At 36.3% G+C, this 16,417-nt stretch overlaps 1 protein-coding gene across 1 annotated transcript; it reads left to right on the top strand.

Annotated features, from left to right (window-relative positions):
* The first annotated feature begins 217 nt into the window (after nt 1-217).
* Nucleotides 218-8,002, top strand: LOC120249445 (WD repeat-containing protein 44-like). The gene is made up of 7 exons (XM_039257953.1): nt 218-1,848; nt 4,150-4,240; nt 4,354-4,511; nt 4,617-4,668; nt 4,849-4,931; nt 5,069-5,162; nt 7,208-8,002. The coding sequence occupies exons 1-7, from the start codon at nt 412-414 to the stop codon at nt 7,789-7,791; spliced, it is 2,499 nt and encodes an 832-aa protein (XP_039113887.1). The 5' UTR covers nt 218-411; the 3' UTR covers nt 7,792-8,002.
* Nucleotides 8,003-16,417: the final 8,415 nt, after the last annotated feature.

Here is a 16,417-nt window from a genome sequence, read left to right as displayed (position 1 = left end):
CAACATATAAATAAAAAGGGACAGGGAGCATATTCTAATTCTTTTTTTTTTATATATTAATTTGAGTAAATAAAATTAACAAATTAAAAAATAAAAAAATAAATTTTATTAAAGACTGTAGTGAAATGAAAGGAAAATTATGAAAAATGGAAGGGGGGTAAATGGAAAAGGGAATAGGTAGATATAGATCTACACAACTACGAGAACAACGCGCCTGCTTCTCCAACAACATCATCATCATCATATCGCATCGGGCTTCGTTCTCGCTATCTCTCTCTCTCTCTTTCTCTCTTTCTCTCTCATCGGCCCGCGATCACCCGATCCGAGCGCCGTGTCGGGAGTTCCCATTTGTCGGCGGGGACATCCACACCGCTCGTTCTGCCTCGGGATCGGAATGCGCGCGCCGAGGAGATGAACCACTCGGGGGTGCCCGACGAGGACAACGAGGAGTTCTACGAGTCTTTGGATCGGATCTTATCGTCATCTTGCTCTTCCACCTCCGCCTCGGATGATGACGCCGCCGACCACCACCGCCGTCGACATCACCACCGGAGAGGACACTGTGTGCCGCGGTTTCCACCGCCTTCTGCGCTTTCCTATGATGTGTGGATCGCGGAGCCGGCGTCCGTGGAGGAGCGTCGAAGAAGGCTTCTTAAGCAGTTGGGGCTTGCCGGTGACCCGGCGCTGGCACGGCACCGTGCTGGGGCGGTGCCAGGTGGTGGTGAGATCGGACGCTCTGTGTCTTGTGATGGTCTCTGCCGCCCGAGCGCTGGCGAGGTTGGTGGTGGTGTGGCTCAGATTGGGCGATCGCGATCGGATGGCTGCGTTGATCCTCTTTCGCATTTGCAGGGGTGTGCGAAACCGCCGGTGATGTCGAGATCGCTGGTGTCCAGGGAGGAATCGGATGGGGAGGAGTTTGGGGATGGGGATAGGAGGTTGAGGATCAGGAACTTGGATGATGGGAGGGAGTTTGTGGTAAGGGAGGATGGGAGTTGGGATAGGGTGAGGGAGGTCGGGACGGGACGGCAGCTCACGATGGAGGAGTTTGAGATGTGCGTCGGTCGCTCCCCGATCGTTCAGGAGCTCATGCGGCGGCAGCAGGCCGCCGATTCCACGAGCAACAGCGATGGCGTCTCGCCGGTGAGCAGTGGTGGGGTTGGCGGTGCTGGTTCGCGGTCCACTGGGTCGGCAAGGCACAAGAAGAGGGGAAGCTGGCTTCGGAGTATCAAGAGCGTGGCTGGTAGCGTTGTTGCCGGTGGGTATCACCATCACCGGGACCGGCGGAGCAGTGACGAGAAGGACACATCTTCGGAGAAGGGTGGACGGAGATCGAGCTCTGCTACTGATGATAGCCAGGACGGTCCTCACCATTTCCCTGAGAGGGTTAAAGTGCGGCAATACGGCAAGTCCCACAAGGAGCTCACTGCTTTGTGCCTTAGCCAGGAGATCCAGGCGCATAGCGGGTCCATCTGGAGCATAAAATTCAGCTTGGACGGGAGGTTCCTTGCGAGCGCTGGGGAGGACTGTGTCATCCATGTGTGGCAGGTCAGTGAGTATGAGAGGAGGGAGGAGTTATTCTTGGATAGAGGGATGGAAGAGAATGGGAATTGCAATCCTTTTTTCGCCGCCATTACCAATGGCTCGCCAGAACCTGTGTTAGCATTGGCTTGTGTGGAGGGGAGTCACTGGGAGAAGAAGAGGAGGGCAAAGGTCTCGGGTAGCAGGAAATCGGTGGGCTCTGACCATGCGATGGTGCCTGAGCATGTGTTCGCCCTGGCAGAGAAACCATTCTGTTCATTCAAGGGCCACCGTGCTGATGTTCTTGATCTCTCATGGTCAAAATCTCAGGTACTATTACTACCGCTTTCTTGTTTCTGAAATCTATACAAGTTGATATCTTCTCCGCATTCTCTGTTTGGTGAAACCAATGCATTCCTTTCTCCTCCATTAATCCATTATGACACCTATTTTGCAAGTGTGGATTCTTAACTTTTGCCAATGATTGATGTGAAATTAGCCTCTTTTATACTTGTATACTTGGTGTGGAAGTTCCATTTTGATGGTTGCCATTTATGTCAATACCATAATTTGTGTATAGTCATTCTTTACTAAGATCTAGAAAAAATAAAAAAAATAAAAATAATAATAATTCAGTGAAGTCAAATGCTAGGATTAAAGTGTAGCTATGATCTGCTTTTTACCCCATTTTTGATTGAATAATTTCAGCTATGCATATGAATGAGGGGAAAGACATGTATTTCCTTTTGTCTATTGATATATTGTTATTATTATTTATATTTACCTAGCAAGTGAAGGAGAAGAGTAAGAGTCCAATAAAATTGTTATTTCTACTGTGTCTTTGATTGGATAATGGTTACTTGGTTAGAAAAGATGGGCTAGTTAGAGATTATTTTTTTTTCGTATGTAAGGAAATTGGGGTCTCATCTAGTTAGTTTTTCTTTCAACTATTAAACTGGTGTTATGCTATTAGGTTTCTGATTGGATTTAATAGGAGTCAAGTTTGTTCTGTCTCAGAACTCGGGTCAAATATGATTAGTTTCGGGTCAATCGGGAGAAAGGGATATATAAGTCTTTAAATTTCTTTTTCCTACTATTGTACTGCCTCTTAATTTTATGTTTATATTAGCATGTTAACATTGATATCATTTGTTGACTTAAACCGGCAGACAGAGGTGTGGAAGAAATTAAAGAAGGCACATCATCACTTTAAGTCCCCAACTGTGTCTATAGAACATTGAAAGCCTCAATTTCTGACTTCAAGTTTCTTTATATGTTTAACAGTGGAAAATAATAGAATAGAAACATTTGGTGTAATTTTGCCACTTTATTTCTTTCATTTGTCTGTGCAATTTCTACTTTTGACAAACATAAGAAAACATTTTCCTTCTTGTCTCTTTTCCTTTCCTTTATTTTCTCCCAATCCAAAAGGTTGTTCCTTGAGTCTTAATGATTTTAATAACACTGGTGTTACAACCTGTAGATATACAGCGAAAAGTTTCCTTTGCATTTTATTGTGACATTCTATAAATTATTTTTATGTATGCCTAACTTATTTAAATTATTTGGCGGGAGATCTACTCTGTAAGAGTGCAATATCATGATCATTTTCTAGGTCTTATTGTTTTTCATAAACGCTGAAAATCTTCTAGAAACCCCTAGCTTCCATTTAATGTTTAAATCATTGAAATCTTGATTTATCAATATTAGCAAATCTAGCAGTTAATTCTTTATTGCTCTTGCTTTATTCTTCTTCTTTACATTCTTGTACAATTAAAAATGAAATCCCAGTATGGTTTGTATTTTTATTTTTCATATTTTTACATTGTATTTTAGGTTTTACGTCAAACAGAACCTTGTCCATCTAAATTAGTTTTAGCTGATGAAGCTGATCTGGTTAACCTTGAAGTAATTTGTGTTCTCTGGGGTGGATTGTAGTTTCTAATGACAACCATTGAGAGAAAATATGATTCACAGCTATATTCAGTGGGGTGCAGGTCTTATATTTTTTGTTCTTAATGATTTGATAAAAAGACCAATTTTTCCTTTCTTAAAAAGCCCTATTGCATAGCAGTTCCCAAATTTATATTGGTTTTGTTGTTATGATTTGGTGCTTCTTTGTTACATCTTATACCATAAAAAACAAAAATCTTCTTTTTCTTTCCAAATGCTTATAAGTGCGTTTGTGAAATGATGACATCATAATTGTAGAGAGACTCGAGAAAGAAGGAGAATAATCAACTAAATGAATTGAGATCCCAAGAAAATTATGAAGAAAAACTTTGGTGGATTGAAGAAATTTTGATATTAGGGTATGCTGTTTTTAACAGCATAATATTACCTGTGTTCATCTTGATCCTCTTAATTATCTGATCATAATTTAAAACAAGTTGATAAAACTATCTATTGCTTCAATTTGCTGTTCTTCTTTACCCCTTGATTGATTGTTTGTTTGCAATTCTGCAATGTAATTTATTAAATAGATTGTGTATGCTTGATTTTCATAGTGCATTGATGCTTGAAGCTTCTCTAAGCCCTCTGTTAGCTTGCAATAATAAACATACAATTGTTTTCTGCTTGCAATTGATTTTTGCTATGTAATACTTGAATACTGATTTCTTTGAATTCCAGTATTTGCTTTCATCTTCAATGGACAAAACAGTTAGGCTGTGGCACATGTCCAGCATTTCCTGCCTAAAAACGTTTTCCCACAGTGATTATGGTAATTTTTTGTCCTCTCCCCAGTGATGATTGGATCCTCACTTTTTAGTTGTGGTCACTTTTGGTGTTCTTTATGGGTAATGACTGATGCTATATTTGGTTTCCCTGATATAGTGACTTGCATCCAGTTCAATCCTGTTGATGACCGGTATTTCATTAGCGGATCCCTAGATGAGAAAGTCCGCATATGGAGTATTCCGGATCGCCAAATTGTTGATTGGAATGATCTCCATGAAATGGTCACTGCTGCTTGCTACACCCCTGATGGGCAGGTATCTTATTCTGATAATTGGGTGTGCAGCTTATATTTGGAGTTTTTTATTACAATGAAAATCAGAGTTGCTACTGAAAGATATTTTATAATGCTTTTCATGAAGGGTGCACTAGTGGGTTCACATAAGGGGAGCTGTCACTTGTATGACACATCTGGTATGAACACATCACAGATAGTCTGTCTTTCTGATTGTAAATGACTTTCACACCCTCTACCCTACAATCTTACTAATAAAAACAGCCAATTATGCAAGACATTAAAGACATAGTTTTTGTCAATAATTCAGGCTTAATATATGTTTTTGGTCCTTATGCTTCTTGTTGGTCTCTCTCCAGAGAATAAACTGCAGCAAAAAAGTCGGATTGACTTACAGAACAAGAAAAAGAGGTCCAGCCACAAAAAAATTACTGGTTTCCAGGTGGGCCCAACAAATATTTAGAATAAATATACTTCTGCCGTTCTTTTCCTTGTTTACTTTTCATCTCCTGTTTGTCATTTAGCATAGAGTTGCACATGCTTATATAGTTTAGTTGGCTGATTGGTTTAATGAAACAGTTTGAACCAGGTAGTTCCTCAGAAGTGCTAATTACGTCTGCAGATTCACGAATCCGGGTTGTTGATGGTGTTGAACTAGTTCACAAATACAAAGGTAAACCACAATATCTAATAACCAGTTTTTCTAACATATCTTTTCTTTTCCTTATTTTATTTTTTTATATTTCATGTAACTACTTTCTCACATTTCATTGGCAAAACAAAAATTTCAAAAAAATAAACATTAAGAAAAAAATAAACAATAAAACAAAACAATTATTTTTGGCAATGTATTATCTATGGATGAGTGATGGCTGCAGGTTTTACAATCTCACTCACAAACTAGTGTATTTTAGTAGATGAGGGTTAAGTAAGGTGTTCTGATATGATCATTGTTTAGTTTAACATAAATGAAAAATGCAAGTGTTGGTTAGAGGTCAGGAGATGCTTTGGTGATTAGGCAGGTGGCTTTATGAACCTACACAGTAACTGACTGCATGCTACAGAAATAAGATTCTGAGGTTGATTTCCTGCCTTGCAAAGGTCATGGAATGTGGTTGGTGAACCGCATCAGTGTATGTGTGTGCTTGTGTGGATGCCCAAATTACCTTCTAAATCTTTTTTTCCATATCAAGCGTATTGAATTCTGTTAAGGTTAATGCGAAGGATGCAGAGCAGGAGGTATGATATAGTGTGCATGGGTAAGGACCAGTTTAGTACTCTGATAAATTCCAGAAAATGGAAATGAGGATTCTGATGGACCTTGCCCCAAGGCTTCTGGTAAGGTCATGGATTGTCAAAAGGGGACCTTTGTGCAGTGATATAACGGCAAAGTTAGGAATAAGGACTATATGATGTCTTAAAGCGTTTCTAAGGACCACGGCATTTGTATGTCCAATTTCTCTTATTATTATGGATGTGTTGTTTTGACAAAGCATTTGCACGCCCCCATTAGAACCTTGTGGCAGGTGGGATGCTAATTCAAACGTGGCATGACAATGAGGGAGGTAATCATAAGACACACGGGAATTTATGTGGATCCTGATATTGATTAAGACCCCTGCCGACCGGTGGATCATACTTAGTACGTAAGTTGTGAATGATATGCTTTGAAGTTAAAGATTCAAACCTCATAAGATATCACTTAATTGTTGTGTGCAGAGCAAAATTGTCTGGATATATAGTCCTCCCGTGTTTACATTTTACTAACAATCCAAATGGTTTGCAAGACAGGCAGTGGCTTTTGCTTCTTTTATTGTGTGCAACACAGTAATTTGTAGCTAAGGAAACAGTAATAGTTGTTATTTTGTTTCTCTGGTAAGCTTATAGGTTAGTTTGTTTGATATCATGCTTTGCTAAATTTTTGCTCTAATGTTGTAATGCTGGTAAATGGTTTCATTCCATTCCATTTCTGTGCATTTTAGGAGTATGCATTAACTAATGTGAATGTGATGGATAGAAGCTAGCAAGTGCTCTTGGAAAATAGAGTAACTGATTGTGCATAATTTATTGGTTTAGAATGGCAGGCTAGTTGAAGATAAGTAGGCTTGTTGCATAAATAGTTGCCCATTACATGTGATTCTCATGATGAATTATGGAAGATACCATTTATTTGTATGCTTGTGGGCCTGTAGGTATTAAACTTGCTTGAAGGTTGTTGAGACACTAACATGCTGCATGAAACATGAAAACTCCTGATGAAAACGTCCACTGACCGGTGAAACTCTACCTAGGGAAGTTGATGAATAGGGTGTAGATTCTTGAGCAAAAACTTTCCAGAAAACCATCTTGGAATTATTTTCCCCAAAGGAATCAATCCCTGCTCCTTATGGTTCATGCTTATCAACCTCAACAAGAATACTTGATTAATAGGTTGCATCAACATGAGTATCCATCAATGAAACAAGCAGCCTCAAATGCTAAGAGAAAACTATCCAGATAGAAAGTATTCTTCCCATTTTAGTCATTACTATCTGCCTGTGTGATACTTGGTTTCTCTTTTGTTGAGAACCAATTGTCATGTTGAGTTACAAACATGTTTTTGTATAATTCTATTTAGTTTCTGCTTTTTTCACACTGAATCCATCTTTAAATTGACATAATCAAATTGATTTTTCAGAATTTTTTTTTTCTCAAACTCTTGACTGGTGATTCATCCAGGTTTTCGCAATACAAGCAGCCAAATCTCGGCTTCTGTGACCTCAAATGGAAAACATGTGATATGTGCTAGTGAGGACTCTCATGTGTACGTTTGGCGACATGATGCTGATTCTCGACCAAGCAAAGGCAAAGGAGTTATATCTGTGACACAGTCTTATGAACACTTCCATTGTCAGGATGTAACTGTGGCTGTTCCTTGGCCGGGCATTACCATGGGAGGAAAGCTCAGAACTCTCAGCAACAGGCAAGCTGATCTGGATGGAGTCCCAAGCGCTTCTTTAGATATTCATTCCGAGTCCAATGGCCATGAGGGCATGTCATCATACAAGTACGCTGAGTGCTCACAGTACAACGGCGCTCCCAATTCAAACTCTAGTCATTTTGGCGATAGAGTTTCAGCTACTTGGCCGGAAGAAAAATTGCTCATAACTTCCGGCAGAAATAGTCCTCAAACAAATGGTAATTTCTGCAATGAGGCAGTGCCGGTGCAAAGCAGATCTGCTTGGGGATTGGTGATTGTGACAGCAGGACGCGGTGGTGAAATCAAAGCCTTCCAAAATTTCGGGTTCCCCGTTCGTATATAATTGCTACTTCCCGGACAGTACCTGAAAATGGAAAGATCCATTCACAAGCCAAAGCAATTGTACATCTCGTTGCCCCCAGGTGAATTGCTGCTGCAGCTATTTTGTGTATAGATAGAAATGTGGAGATATGGCGAGGGTTGTAATATTCAGAGTTTTATTCCTTTACTTTCTCAACGTGCGCACGCTTGCTTGCCAGGCGGTTTACGAGGCCCATCCAGCTCGAAAGATCACACATTTGTTCATGTCATATGTAATTGAAATGTAGATTAAAAAAGATGATGCCGAAAGAGGGGTTCTTTCGCTGGCTGTGTCTCTTTCATTAAATTCTTTTACTGTCAACGAGTCAAGTTGTTTTTGGGGTATGCACTTCAAGGGCACCCTTTGTTCCACATTTTTGCTGTTCTCATATTTGATGTAAGAAGGAAAATGTTCAAATGCCATACCAAAGTTAATGATTAGTTTACATATATGGGATTTTGGGGATGAGTTCTGAAACTTGTATTTTGTTCCATGATGAAGTTACTTGTGCAAAAGCAGGTCAAATTTCTCTTTTTTGTGCCCATCTGAATCAGTAAATTGGAAGGTGGGGAAAATTAGATTGATATGCATAATTTGCTCTGTTGGTGTATATATGCATTTAAGCTATTTGCTCATGGATACTGTGTGACTCTTATTTATTTGTATGTTTGTAATATGTATCCTCATAAATTTTTTTAATCAATTAAAAAATAATAAATAGAGGGTAGAAGTTCAAGGTCCCTGTTAAAGTTTCAAATACTATGAAAAAAAATTCCATGTACTTTTTATAAAGCCGGTTATAAAAATACTTAATGTATGAGAATAAACATATTTTGAAAGACATATAAACAAGTCTATTAGTTTCATAAATTTTTAGTTTTTAAAATAAACATTTAATACATTTTTTAAAGCTTTAAACTAGTGTTTAAATACTTTAAAAAAAGAAAGCACATACTGCAAAGATTTCTATAAATAAACCATAACAGGTAGCATTCTTTCAATTTTAAGAAATAAATTTTTAAATGTAAATATGGAAATCAGGAATAATAAAAATGATTCCCAACATGGTTGGAAACCTATCATTCGGGAATAAAAATAGCTTCACCGTTAAAAGTCGGCCATGCACCCCATGGTAGGCATTACGTCTTTTGGGGACGTTTGTAGAACATCCACATAGGATGAAAAAAATAGAGAGATAAAATGTTAGAGAGAGGCAAGGAGAGGAATAAGCTAAGAAAAGCATAAACAGTAATGTCTACAGTGCATCTGGGTTTATAGAAAAATTTTTGGTTTGAAGTGCTAGTATAAATCAGATTTGAGGGTTTAGATTTGATGCGCACTATAGCAACAATAATTGCCCTTTGCACTATTCATTCAATGAAACTGAAATTCAACAGTTGGGAGAGAGTATTCATAGATAAATTATATACGAACATTATCAGAGAACCAACTCTCATATATATATATATATGCCATATTTTTACCACATTATTATTTATATATAAATTTCACTGCTATTTTTGGTTCATGAACCAAGGTCTGATATATTATTGTATTTATAAACCAAAAATAAAGATTAACCCAATGGTGATTTTAAATTATGATAATCTATTAGCTATATGGACAAAAAAATTATTCACTTCAACCATCAGTTCAAATCCTACCAATGGCTTGTCCACAGTAGGAGGGTGGTAGTTCATTTTATCTTAAGTGGAAGGTCAAAAGATTTAACTCTTTCTAACATGGTTGATGATTTGCAACATGTTTATTAAATATACATACATACATATATACATACATGCAGAGGACTAGCCATCTAGGGACGTTTACACATTGGCTAATATATTTGATCTCCCTCCCACCACCTTAACCCCTAGATCAGACATTGCCCCTTTTCCTTGCGCTGGCCTTAGCTATCAAGCCCATCTTCTCCCTTAAAGAAAACAACAACGATGAAAGGAAGTTCCACCCATTTGAAGTCCTAATCATATCACTCTATATTTCCATGAGTTTTACAGTGTGAAGTGAATATACTTTTAATTCTCAAGATGGACCACTGAATTAAATAGCATTTGTTTCACAGTCTTATGTCAATAATATACATGTAGAAGGACTTCTATGATAAGAAGTAAATTTTTTTTTAGTTACATGTTTTGATATATATTAATTGGTTGTATTTCTTTGAATAGGATATCATGGCAGATATTACTGATTGAAATATATATATATAATGACAACAATCTCAAATTTGAGATATTGAAATAAATTTGAATGAGCTTAGGTTATGCAAGTTAATGAAGACGGTGGTAGTGTGACACAAGCGATTGATAACCAATAGCTTAAGGATGGACAAGAATTGGTAGTAAGTGCACAGTCTCAAAGACGAATAGGAATTGCCAAGAACCCCATTTCTTGGTATGGAGTTCTAAGATGAGGATAAAGTGTTTTGATATCACTTGAATTATGCAAAGTCCAAAGGTTTTGGGGTAAGAAGAGGTCACGTGTATCATTTGTCTCAGTATTAATTAATTACCTATCAACACTTTGTTTGTGATTAGGAATTATCTAAGTGTATGTCAAACAAAATGCAACATGAAGAAATTGTTCAAGGAAGTATAGATACATGGACAAATTACCAAGCTCGGATGTAGTGTTAAAAATGAAGAGTGGATTATGGATCATAAAGAACTTCGATAACATATATAACCATCCTTCACTAAGTATTCCCTTTAAGGTGATGAAAATGCAGTCTCACTGAATATCATTAAGACATGTAGAAGTTTGATTGGGACATTGCATGAGTAGTGTGGAACCGAGCTAAATGTGTTGAATATTGAAAGAAACACTTTCAAATACATGATCTGCACCAATTTTTTGAGAAGACACTTTAAATTATTTGAGGGAATTTCGAAGCAACAATATTGGGCGAGAATGTATAGCTATTGTTTAAGTTTTTCATGGAGAAAAACTTCAATGATGATTTTTTTCTTCTTTGATATAGACTTTAATGAGTTCGGTTAGACTAGATGTGTTTTTTGTGCAGATGGAAATCTAGAGTGGCATATTAAGAATTTGGCGATGTTATTTTTGGCATGACTTATGAAGCTAATAGATTTTGTTTCCCTTTACTCCTTTTGTTGGAGTTAACCATCATAAGCAATCTATTTTATTTGGTTGTGCTCTAATTATAGATAAAAATGAAGAAAGTTTTTTTTTATTAGTATTTCAAACATGGTTGAAATGTAAATATGTTAGGGAAACATCCACAAACCATTATTACGAATCAAGACTTGGCTATATGGAAGCCCATTGCAAAAGTTTATCCAAATTCTGGTCGTTGGCTTTGCTCTTGTCACATTGGGAAAATTCAGTGAAGTATTTAGTAGATTTGAAGAGTAAAAAGGGTTTTATGAGGGACTACACAATTGGTTGCACCGTATGATTCCATCGAAGCATTTGAGAGTAGATAGGGCAAACTTAAACCAACATACAACATTAATAATAAACAATGGTTGGGTAAGATGTATGAAATTTGACACAAATGGGTTTATCTATATTAGCTAGATATATTCACATCTAAAAAGGCCTCTGCTTAACACAATAAATGTATCAACTCATTTTTTGATAGCTTTGTTAATAAAAACTTCAAGACTTTGATAACTTTCAAGTCATCCAATTAAGAGAGATGTAGGAGAAGTGTAAACAATAGCTTTTAAACATCTCTCAAGCAGAATTGCGAGAGTGATAGTATGCTTCCTAAACATATTCAAGATTGGTCTGACATTCTAAACATACAATTTGCAATCATGTTGTTGTATTTAGGAGAGATTGTAGTAAAAACAAGAGCCTTCCACTATGTGCTCTTGTCAAAATTAGGAGAGGGAATGTGTGTTGTGTTGCCATACATTGAAAATATCTTTTTTTTTTTAAAAAGGAGTTACAAAGATTCTCAAAACATATGTTCTTTGTCTTTGGACTATGGATGTAAGATATAGGTCAAGTGTTATAATGGTTGAGACTGGCAACAACGCCTTTACACCTTTGATGAAGTGGAGTGCACAAAATATGTACTTGTTGTATTGCACAATAAATATCATTCGTAGAGGTGTCCTAGAAAGTTATGCTTAAGCTAAATAACATCTTCAAATTGGTTGATAAAATGTCTAGTGCACAAGAACACGCACCGAGCAACATGAGGAAAATCGAGAAATTATTGGTTCCTCTTTTTTTTCCTGTCTTCTCAAGTGAGGATGATGTTTGTGGGTCATACATTAGTATTCTTAATTGGAAACTTATTAGGAGCAAAGGTCGGCCAAGAGCGAATACAAGGAAAAATTCTAGAATTGATCTTCAACTATCAGCCAAGAGGAAAAGGACTGATGTGGAGAAAAAAAGGTCATTCCATGACTATGTGCATATTAAGAAGACAATTTTTTTGAAGAGTTGTGTTAATTTTATTCATATTTTTAATAATTAATCATTGTTTACCAACAAAACTTTTTATTTGTGAACACAAGTCTGCCTTGAGCTACAAGGAGCAATCATTTCTTGAAGCTACCACTGAGTTTTCCTTTTGAAGAGTTATAAACAAGCAAATGTACAAGTTTGGAATACATCACAAATTGGGCATTAATCAATTGTTGGAGTAAATAAAACAAATATAAAAGTTTGAAACATTTCTGACAATGTATCAACAAAATAAAAATAAAACCACCATTTTTCAAAATACAACCACCAAATATCAATGCACCAAATTCCCTTATAAGTCATTAGAAGCACAACAAACTAGAATTCTATTAAAGAAAAAACCATTTTGGAGACATAATCTCCATCATTAGCGGCATCATCGACATCTTCATCATTATAGTCTTTTCTTGTTAATAACAGAGTTGGCTTTACACATCCATCTCCTCCATTTTGTTATCTTGTAGAAGTTAATTCATGGTCTAGCAATTTGTCAAACAGATGAGTTTCAAGCTCCCTGCATCTCTGTCTTGAAGGCCTTATCCCCAGCTTGCTAATTTATGCCTTTATGATTTCTTTCATTTACCATCTGCCTAAGACTCTATCATTATTTTTAGTCTTAATTAGATAAATATAATAAAATTTTATGACTAGTCAAAGATGAGATGGATTGTTAGACTTTCATTGAAAATGATACAATTTTTGTCGTCTAAAACACAGATTTCTCAATCCTCACAAAATAACTCTAGTGGAAAAGAAATGGGCATGCCTTCATAACATCAGAAAATCCATGAATCTCAATGAGGACTGATAATACAATTTTTTGATAGAACTTTTTTTATCTAATTTTCTAATTTTTTAGCTCATGGATAAAAAAATTATGTGTTTCAGTTGAAAAAAATTGTATCATCTTCAATGTGCTAAAAAGGAAATAAACATTCAAAAAATTTCTAGAGCATGACTATTTTTCATATTTTCAAACTCTAAACCATAGAACAATATGTGAATCGCATAGTTTTCTCTCAATAAAAGTTTTAAGAAAGGATGAAATCGAGGACACAACCAGATTCTTACCGGTGACCCCAACAACACAACCAAATTAAAACACTTTGGCTTAATATGTGACCTCTTCTTATCCCAAACATATGGATTTTCTACAACAAAGGGGAAATCCTGTGAGCCAAGGGGAAGGTTGAGAATCTTGCGTTATGGAAGGGAAGAAGCTACGGAAGAGGAGATGGTTGGGGGTCACATCATCTAACGACTACTCTAAAGACGTCTTTAGGTTTGCAATTTTAATAATGATATTTAGGCTGGATTCGTAATCTGAATGGCGTGGATTCTAAGTTGACATTCATGTCAGCATCCACACCATTCTTTCTCTCTCTTTTTTTTTACTTAATTGCTTTTTATCATCTAAACTTTAGTGTAATGGTAAACTGGAAACCCCTCCTTAAACCCTAAATTGTAAATTGCAATCGGTTTACTGTTTAGGGTTTACGGCTTAGGATTTAGGGTTTTAGGTTGTTTGAATTTTAGCTTTAAGATTTTACGGTATTAGGGTTTAGAGTTTCGTATAACTTTAAAAATTATAAAACATTAAGCATTTAGATTATAAAAAAAAATCTTTTTTTTTCAAATAAAAGATATAAAGAATGATGTGAATGTTGGCATGAATGCCAACTTGGCATTCATGTCATTCCGCTTATCAATTCGACTTAAATAGCATTACTCTTGAAATTTAAGTACATACCTAGTAAATGACAAATTACCATATGTGTATCTATATGTCAAAAACAAAAAGATATATATGTCTCATCCCTCATCTGCACCAACCAAACACTCAAAAAACTTGCATTTGGTCACTATTCTTATTCAAGCATATTCCCATCCAAGTTGATGGAAGCATTAGAAAAGAAAACTCAAATAAAAATCGAGATAATTGTTACAATGTAAAAGAGTTTGTATTTTTATTGATCAATCAATTACATAAAAGTTCTATTTTATACATTGGTAGAATGATCTAAAAAGGAAAGAAAATATTTGGATCCTAATTTACAAAGATTTCAAATATTTACCATATTACAAAATATATAATGACATAATTAGATGAGCTAATTTAAGAGAAAGAATATTTGAGAATAATTTGAGGATCATTCTCAAAATATACCTTATGTGTTATTATTCCCCCTCAAGCTCAAAGGCTGGACAGCATTGAGCTTGTGACATAACTGATGCAAGACAGTGGACGCTTGGGCTTTAGTCAAAACATCGGCAATCTGCTTAGTAGCTGAAGTATGATGAATGAAAAGGGACTTCTTTGCTATTAAGTCTCTGACAAAATGGATGTCGATCTCAATATGTTTGATTCGAGCATGAGAGACAAGATCAGCAACAAGAAAAGTGGCACCAAGATTATCACACTATAATGTCGGTTTAATGTTGGATAAGCCAAGTTCACCAAGTAAGGAGGTAAGCCAACAGAGTTCAGTAGCAGCAAGAGCAGTGCTTCAATATTTGGCCTCAATACTAGAGCAAGCAACAGTGGGTTGCTTCTTGGTACTCCACGAAACAAGATTAAGGCCCAAAAAAATGCAATAACCAGAAATGGACCAACGGTCATCCGGACAACCAACCCAGTCAGCATCACAATAAACATCAAGGTTAAGGGTGGTAGCTTTGGTTAAGTGGGTCCATGAGAAGGTGTGGATCACAAATATCGAAGAATGTATTTAACCGCGGTTTAATGAATGTCGGTAGGGAAATGATGGAATTTGGACACTTTATTCACAGTAAACTGGATATCTGGACGAGTGAGGCAAAGGTATTGTAAAGCACCAACAGTACTACTGTATTCACTTGGATCGGATAAAGATGTGCCATGATTTTTTGAGAGGGGCACAGTGGGAGTCATGGGTGTGGGAACAAGTTTGGAAGAGTCAAAGTGAGTGCAGGTGAGAAGACCTTTGGTATATTTGGCTTGAGTAAGAAAATTGCCATAGGATGTAAAGGTGGTTTAAATACCAAGGAAGCAATGAATGAGACCAAGGTCTTTAATAGAGAAGTTGATATTGAGGTCATTTATAACATAAGTAATAATGGTTTGTGAAGAATTTGTAACCAAGATGTCATCCACATAAACGATTCTATTTCTACCATAGAAGAAATTTTGTAGATAGTGGTGCAGGGCTGGAAGCTGATGGAGGGTTTTCAGTGGTGATATAGTTTCATCCATATATCCAAATAGATCGCAGGTAAGAAGAATGCTCTCTGCTTGATTCTTCCATATCAAATAATTTTTATCATCGAGGATGATGGTAATGAAGTTTGTGATGTTTGTGGTTGGGAAGGATGGAGTTGTTGTCATCTGTATAATTTGTATAATTGATTGGTGTAGCTAAGGGATGGATGCATGCTAGGCTGGAGAGTATTGTAGATGATGTGTTTGCAAATAAAGTGTGGAAAGAAATCAATAAGAGTGGGCTCTTGATACCATAAAAAATGGTTGTATTTTCATTGATCAATCAATTACATAGAGGTCCTATTTTATGCAGCGGTAGAATGATCTAAAACGAAAAGAAAATATTTGGATCTTAATTTACAAAGATTTCAAATATTTACCATATTATAAAATATATAATGAAATAATTAGATGAGATGATTTAAGAGAAGAATATTTGAGAATACTTCATGGTTCTCACAATGTAAGTTATTTTGAAAAACTTGAAAAAAAATAAAAGATTTAAAATGTAAAGGGAAAATTTTAAATAAATGATAAATGCCACATCAGCACACCGGTGGATAACAAAGTACACGTGTCAACTAGAATTCATCTCATCCACACACTGTCACATGGGCATGTGCCACGTAATCATCATCTGGTCACGGGTTGCCAAAAATGGGCTGTGTCCTAGAGTCTGGAAACAAGATCCAAAAGGACCAAAACTAACTAGATTTTGCAGATAGCCCCCTTTTGTTTTCTTTTATTACATCCATCTGTTTCTATCTCTTCCATTATTAAGCGGGTTTTTTAATATAAATAAATCAATAAATTGAGTTTTTTTAAATGGGAAATTTTTGTTCATATATAAATAATATGGCTTTAGAATTTTATGTGATTCCTCATTAATTAATTAGTATAGTG

Source organism: Dioscorea cayenensis, chromosome 19, assembly GCF_009730915.1.
Source record: "Dioscorea cayenensis subsp. rotundata cultivar TDr96_F1 chromosome 19, TDr96_F1_v2_PseudoChromosome.rev07_lg8_w22 25.fasta, whole genome shotgun sequence".
Lineage (NCBI taxonomy): Eukaryota > Viridiplantae > Streptophyta > Magnoliopsida > Dioscoreales > Dioscoreaceae > Dioscorea > Dioscorea cayenensis.
The sequence above is the reverse complement of the archived record's forward strand: the minus strand, read 5'-3'. Positions and strand labels throughout refer to the sequence as shown.

Coding starts and splice junctions, on each gene's coding strand:
- LOC120249445 (XM_039257953.1), top strand. CDS start 412: ATGAACCACTCGGGGGTGCCCGACGAGGACAACGAGGAGTTCTACGAG. Junction 1,849..4,149: donor TCTCATGGTCAAAATCTCAG/GTACTATTACTA, acceptor TTTGAATTCCAG/TATTTGCTTTCATCTTCAAT. Junction 4,241..4,353: donor GTTTTCCCACAGTGATTATG/GTAATTTTTTGT, acceptor TCCCTGATATAG/TGACTTGCATCCAGTTCAAT.